Below are 19,777 nucleotides of genomic sequence, written 5' to 3' on the forward strand. Positions count from 1 at the left end.
CACAAGGTCAGTGGTTCAATCCCGGTGTGGCCACAATAAGATCCGCACAGCCGTTGGGCCCTTGAGCAAGGCCCTTAACCCTGCATTGCTCCAGGGGAGAATTGTTTCCTGCTCAGTCTAATCAACTGTACATCGCTCTGGATAAGAGCGTCTGCCAAATGCCATTAATGTAATGTAATATTCCTTAGAAAAAGGTTGAAATGGCTTCTCAAATCATTCTGGGAATGAGAAGGAGAGAGAAGGAGGGAATGAGGTCCTTCATTCCTGGTTCTTCTCCCTCCCACTTGCCTGAGTGACAGGTGGTGCGAGGATAATCCAGGTAAATCTCCATCTCGGGAGGAGGTGCAGGTAAAAGGCAGGAGCTAATTCTGGATTTATAATCCTCCCTGGGCCCTCCCCGACTCCCTGTCGTGTGAGAGAACTGGGGGGGTCCAGGGGGGGGTGCAGAGAGCAGCTCAGTTCCAGCCCAGCGCACTGAAAACAGGCCGCCGGACCGAGAGGAACCTGTGCCAGGTTACGGGGGGCAGGGGGGACCCCTTACAGAGTGACACTCCTTCGCAATTCTTTGCTGGAGAATGTAGCTGCACCTTTCCGCCTTTGGCCAAAATACACTACGCAAGATGGGAGAGGCTGAGAAGGTAAGCTGCTAGAGATACCTACGCCTGTGTATGCTGGTTTACTGCAACTGTAGAATGCTGTCAGCTGGCTTTTTATTAGACAATTCTAATACAATAAGGAAGATAAAGGAAGTAAATCTTCTATCTTCCTATTTACCTTCCTATTTATGAAAAAGGTCATCATATTTACGTATATGGAATGACTATTCCTTATAGCTCTTAATGATTTTAAATTTAACATTCCCTGGTGTAAAATCCAGCTATCGCCAGCTTGAAATTACCAGCTACTGGCTGTTTTAAACCCATGTTGTGTATGGAGCTGGTATGAACTGTTCAACCAGCTACCAGCTGTATTCAAACCTAGCTCGAGCAGGGTTCTTCAGGTCCTGTGTTTGGAACCATCCGCACGACAACAATTAAACGCTTCTTGATCCTAGCCGAGAGATCCTGGCAAAGATCTGTGTCAACTTTTGACTAACACTCTCGGAAGAAGCTTGCTGATTTCGTTTTAAGAGAAGCCATCTGTCCGTTGAGGAGTAAGGGCACGGGGGGGGGGGGGGGGCGGCGTAATCCAAGGTCACAGTCGTCTTCTGCTTTTGGGCTCTTCAAAGCTAATTTGATCCTGTCAAAGAAGACTGTGAGGTTTCCTTTAAGAATGATAATATACGCAATGCATCTGCTGCCCTAGGTGACCATGGGGGGAGGAGGCGGTATCTGCCCCCCCATCCCGACATTTCCATAGACTGCTCTTGCCACCTATGCATAGAAACTGCTCTAAATACAAACCCCGATCTAGATTTACCAGTTCGTATTAATCATAGTCATATTTCTCAATTGCTCTGGCTCTTTCATGAACTCTTTTTTCACCAGAAGCCAACAGTTCATTACACTAATGTGAGGAGCCTACACATAAATAAATAATTATTTATATATATATCTATATATATCTGTGCCTAAATTTAGTTTAGGATTAAGGCAAGTAGACTGAATAAGCTCCCAATTCAGCTTCTCCAAAGATCACTCTGTCACCACAACCCCATCTGTCCATCAAGATGTTGGTGATCTTGAAACAATATCTAAAGTAAGTGCACATGTACAGCCTTTCTTTAAACATCTCAGTGAACACGCACACGTGTTTTTAACGCACATACACTCTGATTTGCAATCATAATGTTGGTGGGAAAATGAATTAACATGTAATGGATGCTTGACTTGGCAGTGGTCACCCGGTGTCTGGCAAAATTCCCATCCTGGCTCTCTGAACCTGCCATCTAATCATCCTCTGATTCAATTGGCAACAAGTAATTCTCTCCCTGTCCCCCTCAACTGATGTATGGTGAGCGTTCTGGCACAAAATGGCTGCCGTTGCATCGGCCAGATGGGCGCTACACACTGGTGGTGGTTCAGGCCAGGTTCCCCCTTGCCACTCTTCAAGTGTTTTGAGTCGCCAGCTGGTGAGAAAAGCGCCGTCTAATTCCGAGGAATTATTTCATTATTATTTATAATCATTATTGTTATCTCTCAGGGTCTCTTCTCGGTAATAGAGAAGCTGAAGGCCTCCACCGAGCAGGAGGTGAGGATCGTTCTCCTGGGCCTCGACAACGCGGGAAAGACCACGCTGCTGAAGAAGCTGGCCAGTGAAGACCTCAGCACGATCACACCTACGCAGGTGGGCGAGAAACCCGCTAAACATACACAGTACATTACACTACACTGCAGTTATTTAGCTAGTTATTGATCCAAAGCGACTTACAGTTGATTAGACCTAGCAGGGGACAATCCCCCCTGGAGCAATGTGGGGTTTAGGGCCTTCCTCAAGGGCCCTACAGCTGTGTGGCTACACTGGGGCTTGAACCGCCTGGTTTAGCTGGTTGACCAGCTCAGACAAGCTACCAGCACTAGCTGGTTGACCAGCTCATACCCAGCTCGACCAGCTTCATGACCAGCTCGGGGCGGTCTGTAGCGTAGTGGTTAAGGTAAATGACTGGGACACGCAAGGTGAGTGGTTCTAATCCAAGTGTAGCCACAATAAGATCCGCACAGCCGTTGGGCCCTTGAGCAAGGCCCTTAACCCTGCATTGCTCCAGGGGAGGATTATCTCCTGCTTAGTCTAATCAACTGTACGTCGCTCTGGATAAGAGCGTCTGCCAAAATGCCAATAATGTAATGTAATGTAAATTTCAATTTTCAAGCTGGTCAAGCTGGCATAGCTGGATTTTACAGCAGGGGGGATATGTGTGAAAGTGTTCCAGGTTTGAACATCTCCTAAATGCCCCCCTTCCACCCCCACCTCTACTGCACAGCTCTCTGGCATGTGGATGAGGGGTAGGGGCCTATTTAAAATGGGGGCCAGGGACCGTAAAACACTGCATGCATGGTGCAAGCTTTAACTGACGTTTGAGGCAGCAAAGTAGGATGGGACGGGCAGTGTGCAAGGCTTAAATAGGATTAGCGAGGGGATTAAACACATCAGAAATTCAGCTGGTTGAGTAGGGGGTCTATCCTACACACCATAGGATGGATGATACATACTGTAAGTAAATCAAGGCTCAGGTTGTTGATCCAGAAGGCATCTGTCACAAGCTGTTCCACTGTGGTTAACACACAAAGCCCAGTCTCCACCAAACAGCCGAGACGGGATGGTTTTAGAACGTTGCTAGAAGGAAGTTTTATCGGTGTGAACTGTCCAGTTTTACTGAGCGCGTTGAGTCTTAAGCCTGGAGTTTCAGAACAATTTGTGATTTAACGTTACAGATAACTCAGGTCGTCATGGAAATAGTCGTATATTTGTTGACTCTTTGGTGTCTGCCTAGTCCATCCTCGCGGACGGTTTGAGATTTAAACACGGACGTTCTGAGATGTCTCTAGTCTTGACACGTCTCGTCACGGATGTTTGGCGGAGACTGACCTTAACAGTGGGGGTGGGCGGTGGCACGGTGGGGCAGTGGGTCGCACTGTTGCCTCACAGAAAGAAAATAGCATCATCCACACAGCCCAAAAACATGCAGGTTAGGCTGATTGGATAGTCTAAATTACCCGCAGGTATGAGTGTGCGGGATGGATTGGCGATCTGTCCAAGGTGTATCCTTGCTCCTCGAGCAATGCACACTGGGATAGGCTCCAGCACCCCATGACCATGGATGGATGGATGGATGGATGGATTGAATGAGGGGTAGGCTGGCAGTGTAGCATGATGGTGAGGGGACCACAGCAAGGTGGCGCAGTTGTTCGCACTGCTGCCTCACAGCAGGAGGTTCTGGGTTTGATTCTCGGGCCGGCCAGATCCTCTCTGTGTGGAGTTTGCATGTTCTCTCCATGTTTGTGTGGGTTTACTCCAGGTACTCAGGTTTCCTCCTGGGCTGGGTACACTTCTGCCATTGCCCTTGCCTAATGCACTGGCCTGAGGACTGGAGTTGGTCCCCGGGTGCTGCACTGTGGCTGTCCACTGCTCCTAAGTAAACTAGGTTGGGTGAAATACAGGGGACACATTACCCCACAGGGTTCAACAATGTATGTCTCTAGGTTGTAGGTTTGATTCCCAGGGCTAATGTTGCCATTGTACGCTTGTGTAAGGTAATGTAAGTTGAATTCATGCTGTATATCCGTCCTTATGAGCTGATACTATGTAAGTAACAATGGTATAAGTGTGTTTGCTAAATGTCTACAATGTTTTATTTCTTTATTTTTCAGGGATTCAACATTAAGTGCGTGGCCTCAAACGGCATGAAGCTGAACGTGTGGGACATCGGGGGACAGAGGCAGATCCGGTCCTTCTGGAGGAAGTATTTAGAGAACACGGACCTGCTGGTGAGTCCGGGGTCCAGTTCGCTTTCCCAGTTCTGAACAATGTCTGCAACCGGAAACAAAATTGAACTGGGCTGACATTTCTTTCCTGAAAAAGAGCAGTACTCTGGTGTCAAATCCAGCTATGCCAGATTGACCAGCTTGAAATTTTTGGTTTATGAAGCTGGTCATAAGCTGGTCTAGCTGGGTATGGGCTGGTCAACCAGCATGGCCAAGTTGGTCATCAAGCTGGTCTAGCCAGATATGATCTGGTTAACCAGATAGTGCCGGTAGCTTGTCAGATCTGGTGGCTTGCCAGCTGTTTCAAAACATAGCTTGAGCTGGTCAATGTCAACTGGGAGCTGGTTCTGAACTGGTCAGCCAGCTACCAACTGTTTCAAAACCTAGCTTGAGAAGGGTAAAGTGTCCCTTTTCCTTCCAGATCTACGTCATAGACAGTGCCGACAAAAAGCGGTTTGAAGAGACAGGGCAGGTAAGGTGAAAATACCTCTGTGATAATGGTGTGTCATATTTTATAATTTCCTGTGTATGGAATGCTGTTACTCTCTAGGGCAGAGGAAGAAGCTGGCCACCAGCTGGTAACCCCGGCTCAAATAATGAGTTTTCCAATCCTGTTTTGAAGTATAATATTGACTGTGCAATTTGAAATGAAATAATGAAACAGTATTGTGTTGTGAGTAGACTCACTGCACTTTATGAATGCATCCAAAAAATTCTCAAAGAATCTGGGGCAGATCTGAGCTGTGCCCAAAACGGTTGCTGTGCTTCTTGTTAGCGTTAACTCTGACTTTGGTCTCAGTGCTGCCCCCTGGTGACTGTGGCTGTGCCTGCAGGAGCTCTCTGAGCTGGTCATGGAAGAGACCCTGAAGGGCGTGCCCATTCTAGTCTTCGCCAACAAGCAGGACTTGGCCACGGCGTCCCCTGCCAGCGAGATCGCCGAGGGACTCAACCTGCACACCTACCGGGACCGGGAGTGGCAGATCCAGGCCTGCTGTGCGCTTTCAGGAGAGGGTGTGCAGGTATGGCGTTTGACCACCAGGGGGCGCCTGGATTTTCATTACATACATTACATTATAGGCATTTATTTGGCAGACACTCTTATCCAGTGTGACATGCAACAGAGTGCATAACCTTAACCAGGGACAAGTGCGATGAAAGTCTAGAGGGAAGTACGGATCCAAGTGCTAGGAATACGACAAAGATAAGGACTTGGACAAGGACAAGGATTATATCTATAAAAATGTTTTAGGAAACACAGTGCTTAAGAATAGAGGAGGATAAAGTTTCCTGTGTGATTCACTTTGGAGGTGGAGAATGCAGGTTCAGAAAGTAAAAGTCCTCCCCGGTATTTTGCTAAGTAGTACAATTCTCTGACCAAGAAAAACTTGGTGAAATCAGGAGGTTAAGGCCATGGGGGAAGACACACTTAGCAGGACCCCTGGACTTTACCGTTCAGGTTCTCTAATCCTGGATCAGCCTCATCAACCAATTATGACCCTTACTACCAGGTTAAAACACTGTCGTACAGCAATCACGTAGCATGCTGGTATATGTGGGTAACAACCAACAAATCAATGCCAATGATTATTGGTTGCTACTAATTCATGTGCACTCTCAGACGTGTCCCAAATATTAATTTATTATTTTATTTATTTATTCATGATTGTCATTGCCTTCTAAGGCAACAAAATGTATCCTCTGCATTCGACCCATCCTGGTTAGTGGGCAGTGGGCAGCCACAGTCGAGCACCCTATGACCAACTCCAGTTCTGAGGTCAGTGCCTTGGTCAAGGGCAAAGTAGCAATTTAGTGTCTCCAAAGAATCTGACCTGCATGTGTTGGGACTGTGGGAGGAAGCTGGAGAACCCGGGGGAAACCCACACAGACACGGGGAGAACATGCAAATGGGGAGAACACGCAACATGCAAACTCCATGTTATGCAAATGCAAACTTATATTAAAAATCTACTGCAATCCAGTCCTGATGTATTTATTAAATGAACCAATACACTGGTTTCCTGTTCAAAACAGAATTAATCATGCCACAGTCAAATGGCACCACCAACATGTAAGAGTCACGTTTAATCCTACCCTCTATTTATGTTTTCGGGAAAGACTGAAAGTACTTCAAAGTCCAGTCTAATAAAACCTCTGCATGTAATATGAATATTTTGCTGAATGTTTTCTCTATTTGTCCCAACAGGATGGCATGACTTGGATCTGTAACAGCTTCTGTAATCTGAAAAAATGAAGTTGGTCAAACTTGACTTCGAAAAGAGAATATGCCGCAGACCTTTTTCTTCTTCTGGTTTATACTCCTCCTGGTTCTGTTCTCGGACCAATACATTTCTTCGTCCTTGGATCTGTTCCATTACTGTACAGTACTCATGAATTAACTAATCGCCATGGCAATGAATATAATTCTGATGAATCCATGAATGTCACTTCAGACTAACATGGCAAGTTGGGCACCATGAATTGAGGGAGGATGTTTGTTGTTTTTTTCAAAGACGATATGGGAGAAAGATCCAGAGGAACTGTAATAACAACAGCATTGATTAATTACTTGAATAAGTGCATATTGTTCTACATGTAAAACATAGGTGTATGTTGCACACACACACATACACACATACCGGGAGTTATGCCATTTCTGCACAGTTAAGAAGGCAATATCTGATTTGAAATTGTACTAGTGAGCATTCCACGCATCCATCAGAATAATTAGAAATAGAGCGATTTGTATGATGTGTTTGTGTCTGTGGTTTATTTCTTCATGTTTTGGTTTTGTGATAATAAAGTCCTCTTAGTTGTTCTTTACAGACTTCTGCTTTTTTATCTTGTGTTCTCAATAGGCCCCTTCCTGGGCCCCGTTTCACAAAGCAGGATTACTGAGTTAGCTGGATAACTGTACTGAGTAAAACCCACAAAGCAGGATTACTGAGTTAGCTGGATAACTGCACTGAGTAAAACCCACAAAGCAGGATTACTGAGTTAGCTGGATAACTGCACTGAGTAAAACCCATAAAGCAGGATTACTGAGTGAGCTGGATAACTGTACTGACTAAAACCCACAAAGCAGGATTACTGAGTTAGCTGGATAACTGCACTGAGTAAAACCCACAAAGCAGGATTACTGAGTTAGCTGGATAACTGCACTGAGTAAAACCCACAAAGCAGGATTACTGAGTTAGCTGGATAACAGTATGTGGGTAACAGCTGACAAAGTTCTGCATTGTCAGTTTAAAATGAATGGGAACTGGTTGTGAATTAATCTTCATATAATGAGTTGATGCTTTGAATATGAAAAATGTATGTGCAATCCTAATGATCATCACCACCACCATCATCATATTAAATAAGATGTTCTGTTTGTTAGGTTTTTTTTTCCAGGGGTGGGAAATCTCATCTGAAAGGTCGGTGCACGTTTGTCTTTTAGCCCAGAACTAAGACACCTGATTCATGGACATAATTAGTTTGTTTGTAGAACTCTGGGCTAAAAGAAAAACCTCCTCTCACCTTGACCTTTAGTCGGGAGGAGTTTTCAGTCATCTGTAGCTGAATAAAGACATTTCCTCTGGTGGCCAGCAGGAGGCAGCATAGCCTCAACTCGAGCAGAAGACCACAGAACTTGCCTGAGGGAAAATCAAGCCTTTTCACTTCTTGTCAACATCGGCGGGGTTAGACTGCAGCTGCATCTTGTGCCCAAGTAAAGATCCTTGATCAGAATCTTTTTAGTCACAAATTTCCTGTGCCATTTCCCAATTCATTTTTCAGTGGAGGCGGTGGGGGTGTTGTGGGTAAGCTGACAGTAGATTTAAAGATGCCTCCATTTTGAGACTAAAGCCAGAGTGAACAGATGCTGGAAAGCTGTTGTGTAAATCGAACCAGGAGATAAATAATCCAAAAAAAAGAGGGGTCACTCTCACAGAAGGATTGTTATTTCCTAAAATAACCAATAAATAAATGCCTTCTTATTATTCAGCTACCTGATTTAATATTTAGTTCCTCCCCACTCTCTCTGACGCTCCTAGGTGACCTACTGGTGCAGAAAAAAGTAAATACATTAATAAATGTTCAATACTGTCTCACACTGAGAAAGTATTGAGTGATAAATGTTACTCCACACTGAGACAGTATTGAGGGACAGATGTTACTCCACACTGAGACAGTATTGGGTGATGGATGTTACTCCACACTGAGACAGTATTGAGGGATAGATGTTACTCCACACTGAGAGAGTATTGAGGGACAGATGTTACTCCACACTGAGACAGTATTGGGTGATGGATGTTACTCCACACTGAGACAGTATTGAGGGATAGATGTTACTCCACACTGAGACAGTATTGAGGGATAGATGTTACTCCACACCGAGACAGTATTGAGGGATAGATGTTACTCCACACTGAGACAGTATTGAGGGATAGATGTTACTCCACACTGAGACAGTATTGAGGGATAGATGTTACTCCACACTGAGACAGTATTGAGGGATCGATGTTACTCCACACCGAGACAGTATTGGGTGGTAGATGTTACTCCACACCGAGACAGTATTGAGGGATAGATGTTACTTCACACTGAGACAGTATTGAGGGAAAGATGTTACTCCACACTGAGACAGTGTTGAGTGATAGATGTTACTCCACTCAGATGCTCCTGAGCTTCTTTCACCATTTATCTGTCACAGCCAGTTGCCCGCTGGAATCAAGTGATGATGTCACACCCATGTACTTTGAGTCTCGGCGAGCGTCGTCATGGAAACCTCGCCTCTCAGACCCTCTCTCCCCTCTCTCCCCTCTCTCGTTCTCTCACCTCTCTCCCACTCTCTTTCACACACACACACACAAACACACACTTCCTCTTTTCTCACTTTCATCTTGTTTTTTTCCCCTCTCTCTGGACGTGGAGACTCCTTACCGCACAGTAGAGACACTGGAAGAGAGGACAGCACGCAGGAGGTGAGAGAAGAGTGTGAGGTAACTGCGTGTGTGTGTGTTTGTGTTGGTCTTTCCGTGCATGATCGTGTCTGTTGAGTCCATGAGTGTGTGCAAGTGTTCCTCTGTTTAGGATGTCGGTGAGTGTTACTGATGGTGAGTTACCTGCCAGTCTAATAGTAGTCTAAAAAAAGTCCTAAGTATACAAATTTTACTTTTGGTATGTGAAAAGAATTAATTTTGAGTTAAGGTGGAGTACATACAGGTACACTGTAAGGTACAGTGTATAGCAGATTTATGTATCGAACCAATTAAATTGAATTATGTATCGATTCAATTGAATTAGTGCAATCATGGCCATGGATGTTACGTATTTGCCTGCCACTGGCTTTCATAGGCATAAATGCAAGCTATTTTTAATGCACTATAATTAATTGCGCATGTCTGCTAACTGCAGATAATGTCTTCGTCCTGAGCCCACGGCAGAAGCTAAACTTCTTTCCACATCTTATTCCCTTATTCGCTTCATTTCAGCCGGAAAGGTCAACTGAGAACTTGTTTTAAATGCAAATTAACAATGGGAGCAAAGGTGCTAAGATACGCAGGATGGGGGCAGGGGGTGTACAGTCATTACATCACATTACATTATTGGCATTTGGCAGACGCTCTTATCCAGAGCGACGTACAGTTTATTATAGACTAAGCAGGAGACAATCCTCCCCTGGAGCAATGCAGGGCTAAGGGCCTTGCTCAGGGGCCCAACGGCTGTGCGGATATTATCGTGGCTACACCGGGATTAGAACTAGACGAGCTTGCGACCTTGCGTGTCCCAGTCCTTTACCTTAACCACTACGCTACAGGCTGCCCCAGTTAATCCTCATAGATGTCTATGGTAAAGACTGAGGAGGGGAGTAATAGATTCTGCCTGGGACTGCAGTGCTGTCGCCCAGTACTATTGATAAAAGAGGAGGAATTAGAGACCTCAGTTAAAGATCTCATAACAAGTACAGCACCTCCTGGGGGACAGTGTCCCTATCAGGGCATCTGTTTCATGAGAAAAGGGGAACTAGTTAGGGCTTCAGTACACTCTGAATGAATTTGAATTTGGTGGATTCGCAAAAGGGCTGTCAAACTACAGTCAAATGTAGCAATTATAATAATGTTTTATTTAGCTGAATGTCCAAAGCAAGTCACAGCAACTGCGTGTTGCGGTATTACAATTAATTAATTAATTAATTAATGAATAAATAAAAATGATGATGATCAAATAGGCCATGGTACTTATCTTTGTTGTGCAGGTAGCAGTTGAAATTGTACTTCCCTCTAGGGTCTTTCAGCGTACTTATCCATGGTTATGGGTTTGCACTTTGCACTTTGTTGGATGTCGCTCTGGATAAGAGCATCTGCCAAATGCCATTAATGTGATGCAATGTAAACAATTGATTAGACTAAGCAGGGGACAATCCCCCCGGGTGACATGCAGGATTTTGGGCCTTGCTCAGGGGCCCAACGGCTGTGCGGATCTTATTGTGGCTACGCCGGGGATCGAACCAACCTTCCCAGTCACGGTCAAGTACCTTAGCCACTAGACTACAAACATATGGTGGTCGCAAACCCACCCACCATTTTGCCTTTGCGAAAAAAGGTTTGTTAAATCTTTTAACAAGTTTGCTGTTTCTAGTTCACTAAAATACACAATAAGCTGCTGTTGGGTCATTTCGTTCGGCAGGTTGGAGACAGTCAACCGATCTCTGCGCATCTGGGACCACACTGAGAGAGAGAGAGACGGGGTAACGCCATGACGGATGCCCTTTTCCGGGCATCGGGCGGCCCAACGTCGCCCGTGACCCCGCCCCCGCCCACGGTCTTCCCCGGCTTCCCCCCCGACGACACGCACATGCGCGTGCACACCATCCTCATCGTCATCATCTTCTGCGTGGTGTGCTTCCTCCTGCTGGTGGCCTTCTTCTACGCCTTCTGCTTCCGCTGCACCCTGGAGCCCCTGCCCAAAGACGCGCGGCCCACGCCCGCCTGCAGCATGGACCGCGAGGAGGCCACCTTCCGGCGCAGCTCCTCCTGCCCCTCCATGGGGAACTCTATCTGACCGCGCCCGCTCGCCCGCCCGCCCGCCGACAAAAACACGAACAAACAACATAAACAACGATTAGGTAATAACGGGAGACCGGAGCCTGGAGTGTCAGAGGAGGAGAAGAACTCCTGGGGCAAGTCCTCCACTGCTTACTGCGACCACTTCCTGCTTCCTACTTCCTACTTCCTGCTTCCTGCTTCCCACTTCCTGTTTCCCTCTTCCCACTTCCTGCTTCCCTCTTCCTGCGCCTGTGGTACATTCCTTCCCTCAGTGACGCCTGGAGGGCAGCAGGTTCAGATCAGCCAATCACAGATTGTGTGTCCATATCACTTGGCAGGTACCTTTAACCCGTCACAGTTAGTTTTCTTGTTCTGTAAGCTGCTTCACTCAGGGAAGGAAAGTACCTTGGCCTACTTCCTCCCTCCCACTTCCTGCTTCCTCCTTTCAATTTCCTTTCCCAGGACAGCATGCAATTAAAGGTGTGAGACGTGGCACCCCAATCTCAAGTCAGCAATGTAGCTGGCTGCATATAAACCCACTGTTTGCTGTTTAGAGTGGTGATCTTCAGTCCTGGTCCTGGGTGTGCTGGTTCTTGTTTTCGCCTTAAAATCAGCAACCAATCCAGACCCAAGAATCCAGGTGAGGTGAGTTCACCTGTATGATCGATGAAAGCAGTTGACACAGTTAAGTGCTGAGTAACAACAAAAGCCAGCACACCCTGTGGCTCTCCAGGACCAGGAGTGAGGACCCCAGCACACCCTGCGGCTCTCCAGGACCAGGAGTGAGGACCCTAGCACACCCTGTGGCTCTCCAGGACCAGGAGTGAGGACCACTGGTTTAGAGGTACTAGTCCTGTCCACATCTTGTAACCTGAAAAACATCTTGGTAGTGCTAGGCTGTGTTCGAAACCACAAACTTAGCAAACTACTCCTTCGAAACCGCATACTAGCATACTATTTAGTATGAGTACTAAATAGTACTCTACCTTAGTCCTCCCTCCTGATTTCCCCTGCCCCTCCTTTCTGATATCCCTATCCTTGTCTAACCCCCCCCCCCCCAAAAAAAATAAATAAATAATAATATATATTTTTAAAATGCACTTCTTAGAACAGCATTTCCTGTGTATTTTGCTAGTTTCTGGATGTGATGCTCTGACTTATGGTAGAACCTATGCACCTGTAAGTCGCTTTGGATTAAAAGCGTCTGCCAAATGACTAAAATGTTAAATGTAAAATGAGTAATATGCTAGTATGCGGTTTATCCCCTTCTCTTGTCTCTGGATGGAATTTGTGGCTGTGATCAGATATCATAAGATCATTTGTGTTGCCATCGCAAACCCAGTGAAGCTTTGCTACAGCACATCTGTTCGAATCAAGGTAATTATGAGAACTTGTGTGTCCGAGTTGGAAATGTGTTTCTACATGCCCTGGCATTCACTGAACAGATGGCCGTGGCCGGAGTTACTCCCAGAGTAGGGGGGTATGAATGCATTCATCTCAGCTTTGTGAGTTACTTTGATTGTGCAAAAACCGCCGTGTGTCCTCTCCTCGTTTGCTGGAAGGGAAATTCAGCAATCGAGCGACCTGAATGTCAAAAAGAAGTGTTGTCGTCACTCAGCTATAGCGTGACTGTAGCGAACGCATTCACCATCACATCAGCACCTTACGTTGTCATTTTCATTTTCCATGAAGGCTGCTAGAGGGACTTTTTTTTTTTGGTTCTTTTCACCTCGTGTTTTCGAAACACACCGACCGCGTCATCGCCCGTTACGAAAGGCTGTGAAAATTGCCCAGGGGGAGAGTGCTTCGACACAAGATGGAGGGCCAGCGCAAGGGTTTCCTTTTTTGTGAAACGACACTTTGCTATGGTAACACGTGGTTACATTTGAGTTCCCCTGTGAATAAATTGAATGTTGATCTGAAGTACACGACTTCATAATCAAGAATACTTGAAGTATAATTAAAGTTTATACCAAGCATGCGTACCCTGGTGTAACATCCAGCTACAGTACCAGCTGTTTCAAAACATAGCTTGAGCTGGTCAAACCATTTTGCGTATGGAGCTGTCTGAGCTGGCCCACCAACTGTTTCAAAACCTAGCTTGACCAGGGTAGTATAATATTTTTTTTCACACGGGTATTCATATTGCTGTTGAGGCTTACACGCTTGATTGAGGTTCATACACCAAAGATCGCCATATCATGTAATGCTTGAATGTCTTTGCTGTTAAAGATACAATAGGTAAGATTTTTGTGTTAAACCATTGTTACAAGACCATTGTAAGTCCCTTCCTGTCACTGAGAAAGGCTCACTGACATGCTGACTCACCCTCTGCTTGTGCTTATAGTCCTTCAATTTGGGTTTCAAAATATACAGTTGATGTACCAAAACATTGCATAACTGTACAATAATTCAAGCCCATTGGCTGAAAATTGGTTCTAATTGCTACAGCCAATGGTGGGAAGGGGGGTTCATCGTCAGCGCGCGATAAATAGTGTCTAAGTGGGCTTGTGTGTTGTGGTTGTTGTGGTTTGTTGCTGCAATTACTCTCTTGACCGTTAGAGGTCCGAGATTACCTATTGTACCTTTAAGTGTTTCTGTGCGTCACTTTGAGCGTCTCAGTCTGTGTACTGTCAAAACCAGCCACCTGGAAAGAAGGATCAATATTTCTTCTGATCGAGGGGGTCAATAAATGGGAACCCTACTCGCGTGTTTGTTGTGGGTCTAACACGTGAAATGCACGTTTTTTTTAAACTTATTTTATTGATTTATTTATTTATTCCGCTTCAGCAATAAAGGAAGATGTGGATGTCACACGTTTCTGTTTCATCTGTTTGTTGAGAAATACAAGGCGCACAGAGATATCTCACACCAATAGCTCACACAGTTAAACCATTTGAGGTGTGAGATCACAAATATGTGACCTGCTCTATCAAAATTAGTCGTATTGACCCCACATCGTATTTTGAGTTTTAGAGAATAATCGAAAGAGGAGAATGTACGATTCCAAATGTATCTTTACTCCAGATATCAAGGGAGTTTTGTCTCGTTTCGACGACTTCAGAGTTTCGACGCAAGAGTTACGTGATGTTGGGATACTACCGACTGATTACGACTGAACGGGTCACATATGTGATTTATATGATGAAGCTGATATTCTGATGTAACGACCACTACTGGTAACTGAAAGCAACGGCGTTCTAGAGCTGACTTTGAACTTTGAAAATGTTACTCTAAAAGACCTACTCTTCAAAGGTTTAAATTGGTTGGGAGATGCGTACTGTCGTGTACTTTTCCATTAATTTCAGTAATTTGGCACTCCTGATTCTACCGATTAACAGCTCGGCGAGATCGAATTTGCTGTTGAGTGAACCGTGCTTTATTAAAGGTTGGAGTGAAAACCGGTCGATCTACAGGAACGGGTTTGCGAACCACCGGACTATGCCGTGCTATCTTTCTGTCGAGTTGTTATCAGAACGAATGGGAATTTTCACTCCAGCCTGTTGTCCGGTGCACAGTGTGTGTGCATCTATTTTAGTTACTAGGTTTTAAAAACAAGTGCAGAAAAAATATGTTAAAAAACAGAACAGGGGAAAGTGGCAGACATTAAGGAAGGCAGATATAAAAACAGTTCCCTGGGAAATGAGAGAGCGAAGCTGGACTCCACTGAGCATGCTCCTGATCCAACCAATCAGATGGAAGGGACTGACACGGCATAGAATCCAGAAAGCCCCAGTGTGTATGGGTAGCCTGTAGCCCAGTGGCTAAGGTCCACGACTGGGACCCAGAAGGTTTGGTGGTTCAATCCCTGATGTAGCCACGATAAGATCTGCACAGCTGTTGGGCCCTTGAGCAAGGCCCTTAACCCTGCATTGCGCCAGAGGGGATTGTCCCCCGGTTAGTCTAATCAACTGTAAGTCACTTCGGATAAAAGCGTCAGATAAATATATGTAATATATATGTATAATGTAATGTAATGCCTTTAAAAACGGCTTTGAGTTTGAAGCACATACGGTATGTCAATTAAATAAAATGCAGAGCAATCTGTGAGTATTTGGACAGAGAGGTAATTGGTGTCGTGTTGTTTTGTCTCTGTACTCCCAACACATTGGATTTAAAATGAAAAGATGTATATGTCATTAAAGTGCAGACATTTATTTATTTTTATTTGTGTGTATTTACATCCACATCCATGTTGGAACTGCAGCACAGGGACGGAACTATAAACATACACAGCATCCTCACCATATACCACTGACAAACACATCATGCTGAAGTGAAACAGGCTAGATAAAAGCCAACCTATTAGCTCCATGAGAAAAGGCGACGACACAGGAAAAAAAAAAAACATTTGATGGACTTTTTGATGGATGATTGAGCCTGAATATTCTGAATGGTGAAACGTTGACCGTTGATTCTCCTGCATTCATGACACAAGATGAACTACAACTAATTAAAAGGAAGCCAGTTATGTTCGGATGGGGCCAAAACCAGGACCATATCTGGCACTGCTAGGGTTGCCTCTCCTTGGTTAAAAGATTAACTTTTTCAGAGCCGCAGATTAGGCACGTGTGCCAAATATCCCACAAAGCCCTGGTGTCCATTTTGAAATACAAAATATATAATATATATTAGAATTCCAAACCAGATGTGGGACAACACAACATGGACGCAGCAAACAAGAAGCGTATGTTGTTCTTTCACAAACATAGATAAAGAGCTACACCAAGCACAATCCTACTACCCATGAAATAGCCTCTTATATAGGGCTATTGCCTATCTACACCGCTATAGCTAAGTATATTTTATTTGCTGTCTTGCCGTCCTGCCCGTACTGTCCAAAAAGTGCCGGTCTACTGTGTGCTCTGTGATCCAAGAGAATGCAACATGAGAGTCATAAATCCTCCGCAGAACTAAGTTCAAATAGCATTTGTTTTGGATCCAAACACACGTCTGTGCTCCATTGCTCTTGCCCGGCTCATTTGAGCCTTCAAGGAGGAGCAGATGGGCGGGGCTTTACACGTTTGGGAACATTTAAGGAGAAGAGAGGTAGGAGGGGTAGTGGGCGTTGGGGGGGGGGGGGTACCCCACAGCGCCCTCTTCAGGACAGGAGGCACATGGTGCTTTTCTCCAGGCCATGGGAGTCACAGGAGCCCTCGGGGGACTCCATGATGGAGTCGCGTCCGTTGAACTCGGCCGAGTTCAGCTGGATGTGCCCGTCCTGCAGACCGCTGTCCTGGGGCGTGTCCTTGTAGTGAGACTGAGAAGGACAGGGGAGAGGACGGGGGTGAGTTCACTGAGACGGACCAGTAGACATTACATTAGTTATTCAGCTGATGCTTTTATCCAAAGCAATTTACGGTTGATTGGATTAACAAGGGGCCAATCCCCCCCCCCCCCCCGGGTTAACAGCCTTGCTCAAGGACCCGACAGCTGCTCTGATCTTATTGTGGCTACACTGGGGTTTGAACCACCAATCTTCCAGGTCCCGGTCAAGCACGTTAGCCACTGGGCTACAGGCTGCCCCAAACAACAAACTAAATGCAAAATGGAGCAGATGGGCAGGGGATTACACTTTTGGGAACATTTCATTTGAGTCAACTTCTTTGAGTTCTTTGAGAAGGACAGAAGACCACATGGGGGTGAGTTCTAACCCCACTCATTATTGGGTGACCATGTTTTTCAGCTGCTTCACTGATACAATATCGTATCAAATAAATTACATTACATTACATTAATACATTACATTATTGGCATTTGGCAGACGCTCTTATCCAGAGCGACATACAGTTGATTAGACTAAGCAGGAGACAATCCTCCCCTGGAGCAATGCAGGGTTAAGGGCCTTGCTCTAGGGCCCAACGACTGTGCGGATCTTATTGTGGCTACACTGGGATTCGAACCACCGACCTTGTGTTTCCCAGTCATTTACCTTAACCACTACGCTACAGGCCGCCCCTAAATATCCGCTACAGCCCTCCCCCATCTCACCTTACTCATGGAGGAATCCTCAACCCGGCATTCCTCCATGGTCTCCTCCAGAGAGTTACCAGAAGCCTCCATCTTGATACAATGTGAGGGAACCGACTTCATATCGTCCTCATCCTCGCCCGCTACTGAGGGAAAGACCTACGGCAACCAGGACACCCCAACCCCCACCCCACCCCCACGGTCACCGGAAATGGTATCTTCCAACTTGAACATTCATGACAGAGCTACTGGGAAGTATTCTAGCGAGTAAAAGAAAATTCAGAACTTTTACAGACGGATCTGTTTAGTGCCGACAAAGATGGAGAAATGGATCAGACAGAAGGCAGACCAAAAACTAAACATAAATCTATGGAGAGAGAGAGAGAGAGAGAGAGAGAGAGAGATAGATAGATACAGACAGACAGACAGACAGACAGGTGGGGCTCATTCCAATCACTTATTTTGTCCTTCCTTCTCTCCTCGTTCCTCAACTGACCCTGAAATCTATCGAGGTCTGCCATCTTTAACAACATTCCAACCCATTAAATGCTCTTTGTTAGTTATGGGCGAGGAGCTATGAGGCTCCCAAAGGATTCTTGAGCAAGGAAATGCGACCGCATCCTTTTGCGGAAGTATTTTTTCAGAACACGTTACGTATAAACGATCGACCTGGGGAAGAACCAACTCTCCCCGTCTGCCACGGCTAATTGACGTGGCTTCAAACAGACACTCGAAAGAGCAAGGACACTCCCATTTGCCCAATAAACATTTCCTCAATTCCTTTCCTTGCCTACTTTCCTCACTCTTCCCCTTCGGAGGAGGAGAGGAGGCACGGAAAGGAATTGATGAGGTCAAAAATAAGTGACTGGAGAGGGAGCCCCAGGCAGAGGACAAAGGTGGGCCATACCAACACGTCCTGGTTGATGGGGGGGTCCGGGGGGGAGATGGCGGCCTTGCTGATGGTCTGCGTCTCTAGCTGAGGGCATGCTGCCTGGGCGTTGCCGTCTTTGTCTCTCTTTCCCTTTAGCCAGTAAGTCTCAATTTCCACGTTTCCCTGAGAACCACAAAAAACCGAAACAAATTTTTTTTTAAAACGTAAAATGGTTTTTGATACCGTACATAAATGCTCATCATTTCCCCTGACTGCTGTGCAAAGACTGTAATTTCCATATCCACGTACACGAACGCAGAGCCGGCCAGCTCGGAGAACAGCTCGTAATTAGGGAATGAAAGAGCCGCCATCTGCGGGGAAAGGCTGGCCTAATCAACGCCTGGCTTTGAAGGCCATTATCCCCAGCTGCAAGTGCTTGTGTCGCTACTGCCTTTCACAGGAGCAGTGATATTTCCATCCGTTTACAGGCAGCCAACATCAATTGGTTCGTTAATTCTCTCCCCCCTCCCCATCCCCCCCAGACACCCTAGAACACACTCACACACACACACACACACACACACTGTCGACCACACACACCCCCCACACACACACACACACACACACACACACACACACTGTCGACCACACACACACACACACACATACACACACACACACACACTGTCGACCACACACACACACACACACATACACACACACACACACACTGTCGACCACACACACACACACACACATACACACACACACACACACATACACACACACACACACACACACACACTGTCGACCACACACACACATTCACACACACACACACACACACACACACACACACTGTCGACCACACACACCCCCCACACACACACACACACACACACACACACACTGTCGACCACACACACACACACACACATACACACACACACACACACTGTCGACCACACACACACACACATACTGTCTACCACACACACACACACACACACACACACACACTGTCGACCACACACACACATACTGTCTACCACACACACACACAGTTGACCACACATTGCTCTCTCGCACGTGACGATCACACTGAAAGGCAGTCAAATGTGGTTCATAGATGGTTTTATAACCATAGGAGACCAGGCAATGCTACAGCTTAGAAGAACTGATGTGTCATATATTTAAACATCAGATTTCCTAAAATGCATATGATGTTGCTCATGATTATTCTAGTAGTAGTGATATTTATCAAATATAGATTCATACATTTTTATAAGTTTCAGATCACATTTTCTAGCTGTCATGCTACCCAAAGCAGGTCTTCAGATGGTATTGCAATACAATTCCCATCAAGCACTTCAATACTTTCTCATAGACATCACAGACAAAGGTTCTGCAATGAGTTATGGGAGCTTAAGGCAAGGGATAATGATAATGTTGCGAAGAGCATGAACACTGATTTACTTTAATATTTT

At 45.7% G+C, this 19,777-nt stretch overlaps 3 protein-coding genes across 3 annotated transcripts in view; 1 reads left to right on the forward strand and 2 right to left on the reverse strand.

Annotated features, from left to right (window-relative positions):
• The window catches only part of LOC133124820 (pre-mRNA-splicing factor RBM22-like), a 187,365-nt gene that overhangs the window by 124,005 nt on the left and 43,583 nt on the right, over positions 1-19,777 (reverse strand). The gene's annotated exons all lie outside the window — the stretch shown is intronic.
• LOC133124828 (ADP-ribosylation factor-like protein 3) lies at positions 621-7,020 on the forward strand. Its single transcript, XM_061236350.1, has 6 exons — positions 621-638; positions 2,143-2,286; positions 4,308-4,424; positions 4,843-4,893; positions 5,255-5,440; positions 6,625-7,020. The coding sequence occupies exons 1-6, from the start codon at positions 621-623 to the stop codon at positions 6,670-6,672; spliced, it is 564 nt and encodes a 187-aa protein (XP_061092334.1). The 3' UTR covers positions 6,673-7,020.
• The window catches only part of LOC133123121 (soluble guanylate cyclase 88E-like), a 20,105-nt gene continuing 16,878 nt past the window's right edge, over positions 16,551-19,777 (reverse strand). Inside the window, exons 17-19 of the mRNA XM_061233413.1 lie at positions 18,327-18,473; positions 17,441-17,578; positions 16,551-16,709 (exon numbers count right to left, since the gene is read on the reverse strand). Of these exons, the coding sequence (XP_061089397.1) occupies positions 16,551-16,709; positions 17,441-17,578; positions 18,327-18,473 (444 nt within the window). The remainder of the gene's footprint in view (positions 16,710-17,440; positions 17,579-18,326; positions 18,474-19,777) is intronic.

Source organism: Conger conger, chromosome 3 (genome assembly GCF_963514075.1).
Source record: "Conger conger chromosome 3, fConCon1.1, whole genome shotgun sequence".
Lineage (NCBI taxonomy): Eukaryota > Metazoa > Chordata > Actinopteri > Anguilliformes > Congridae > Conger > Conger conger.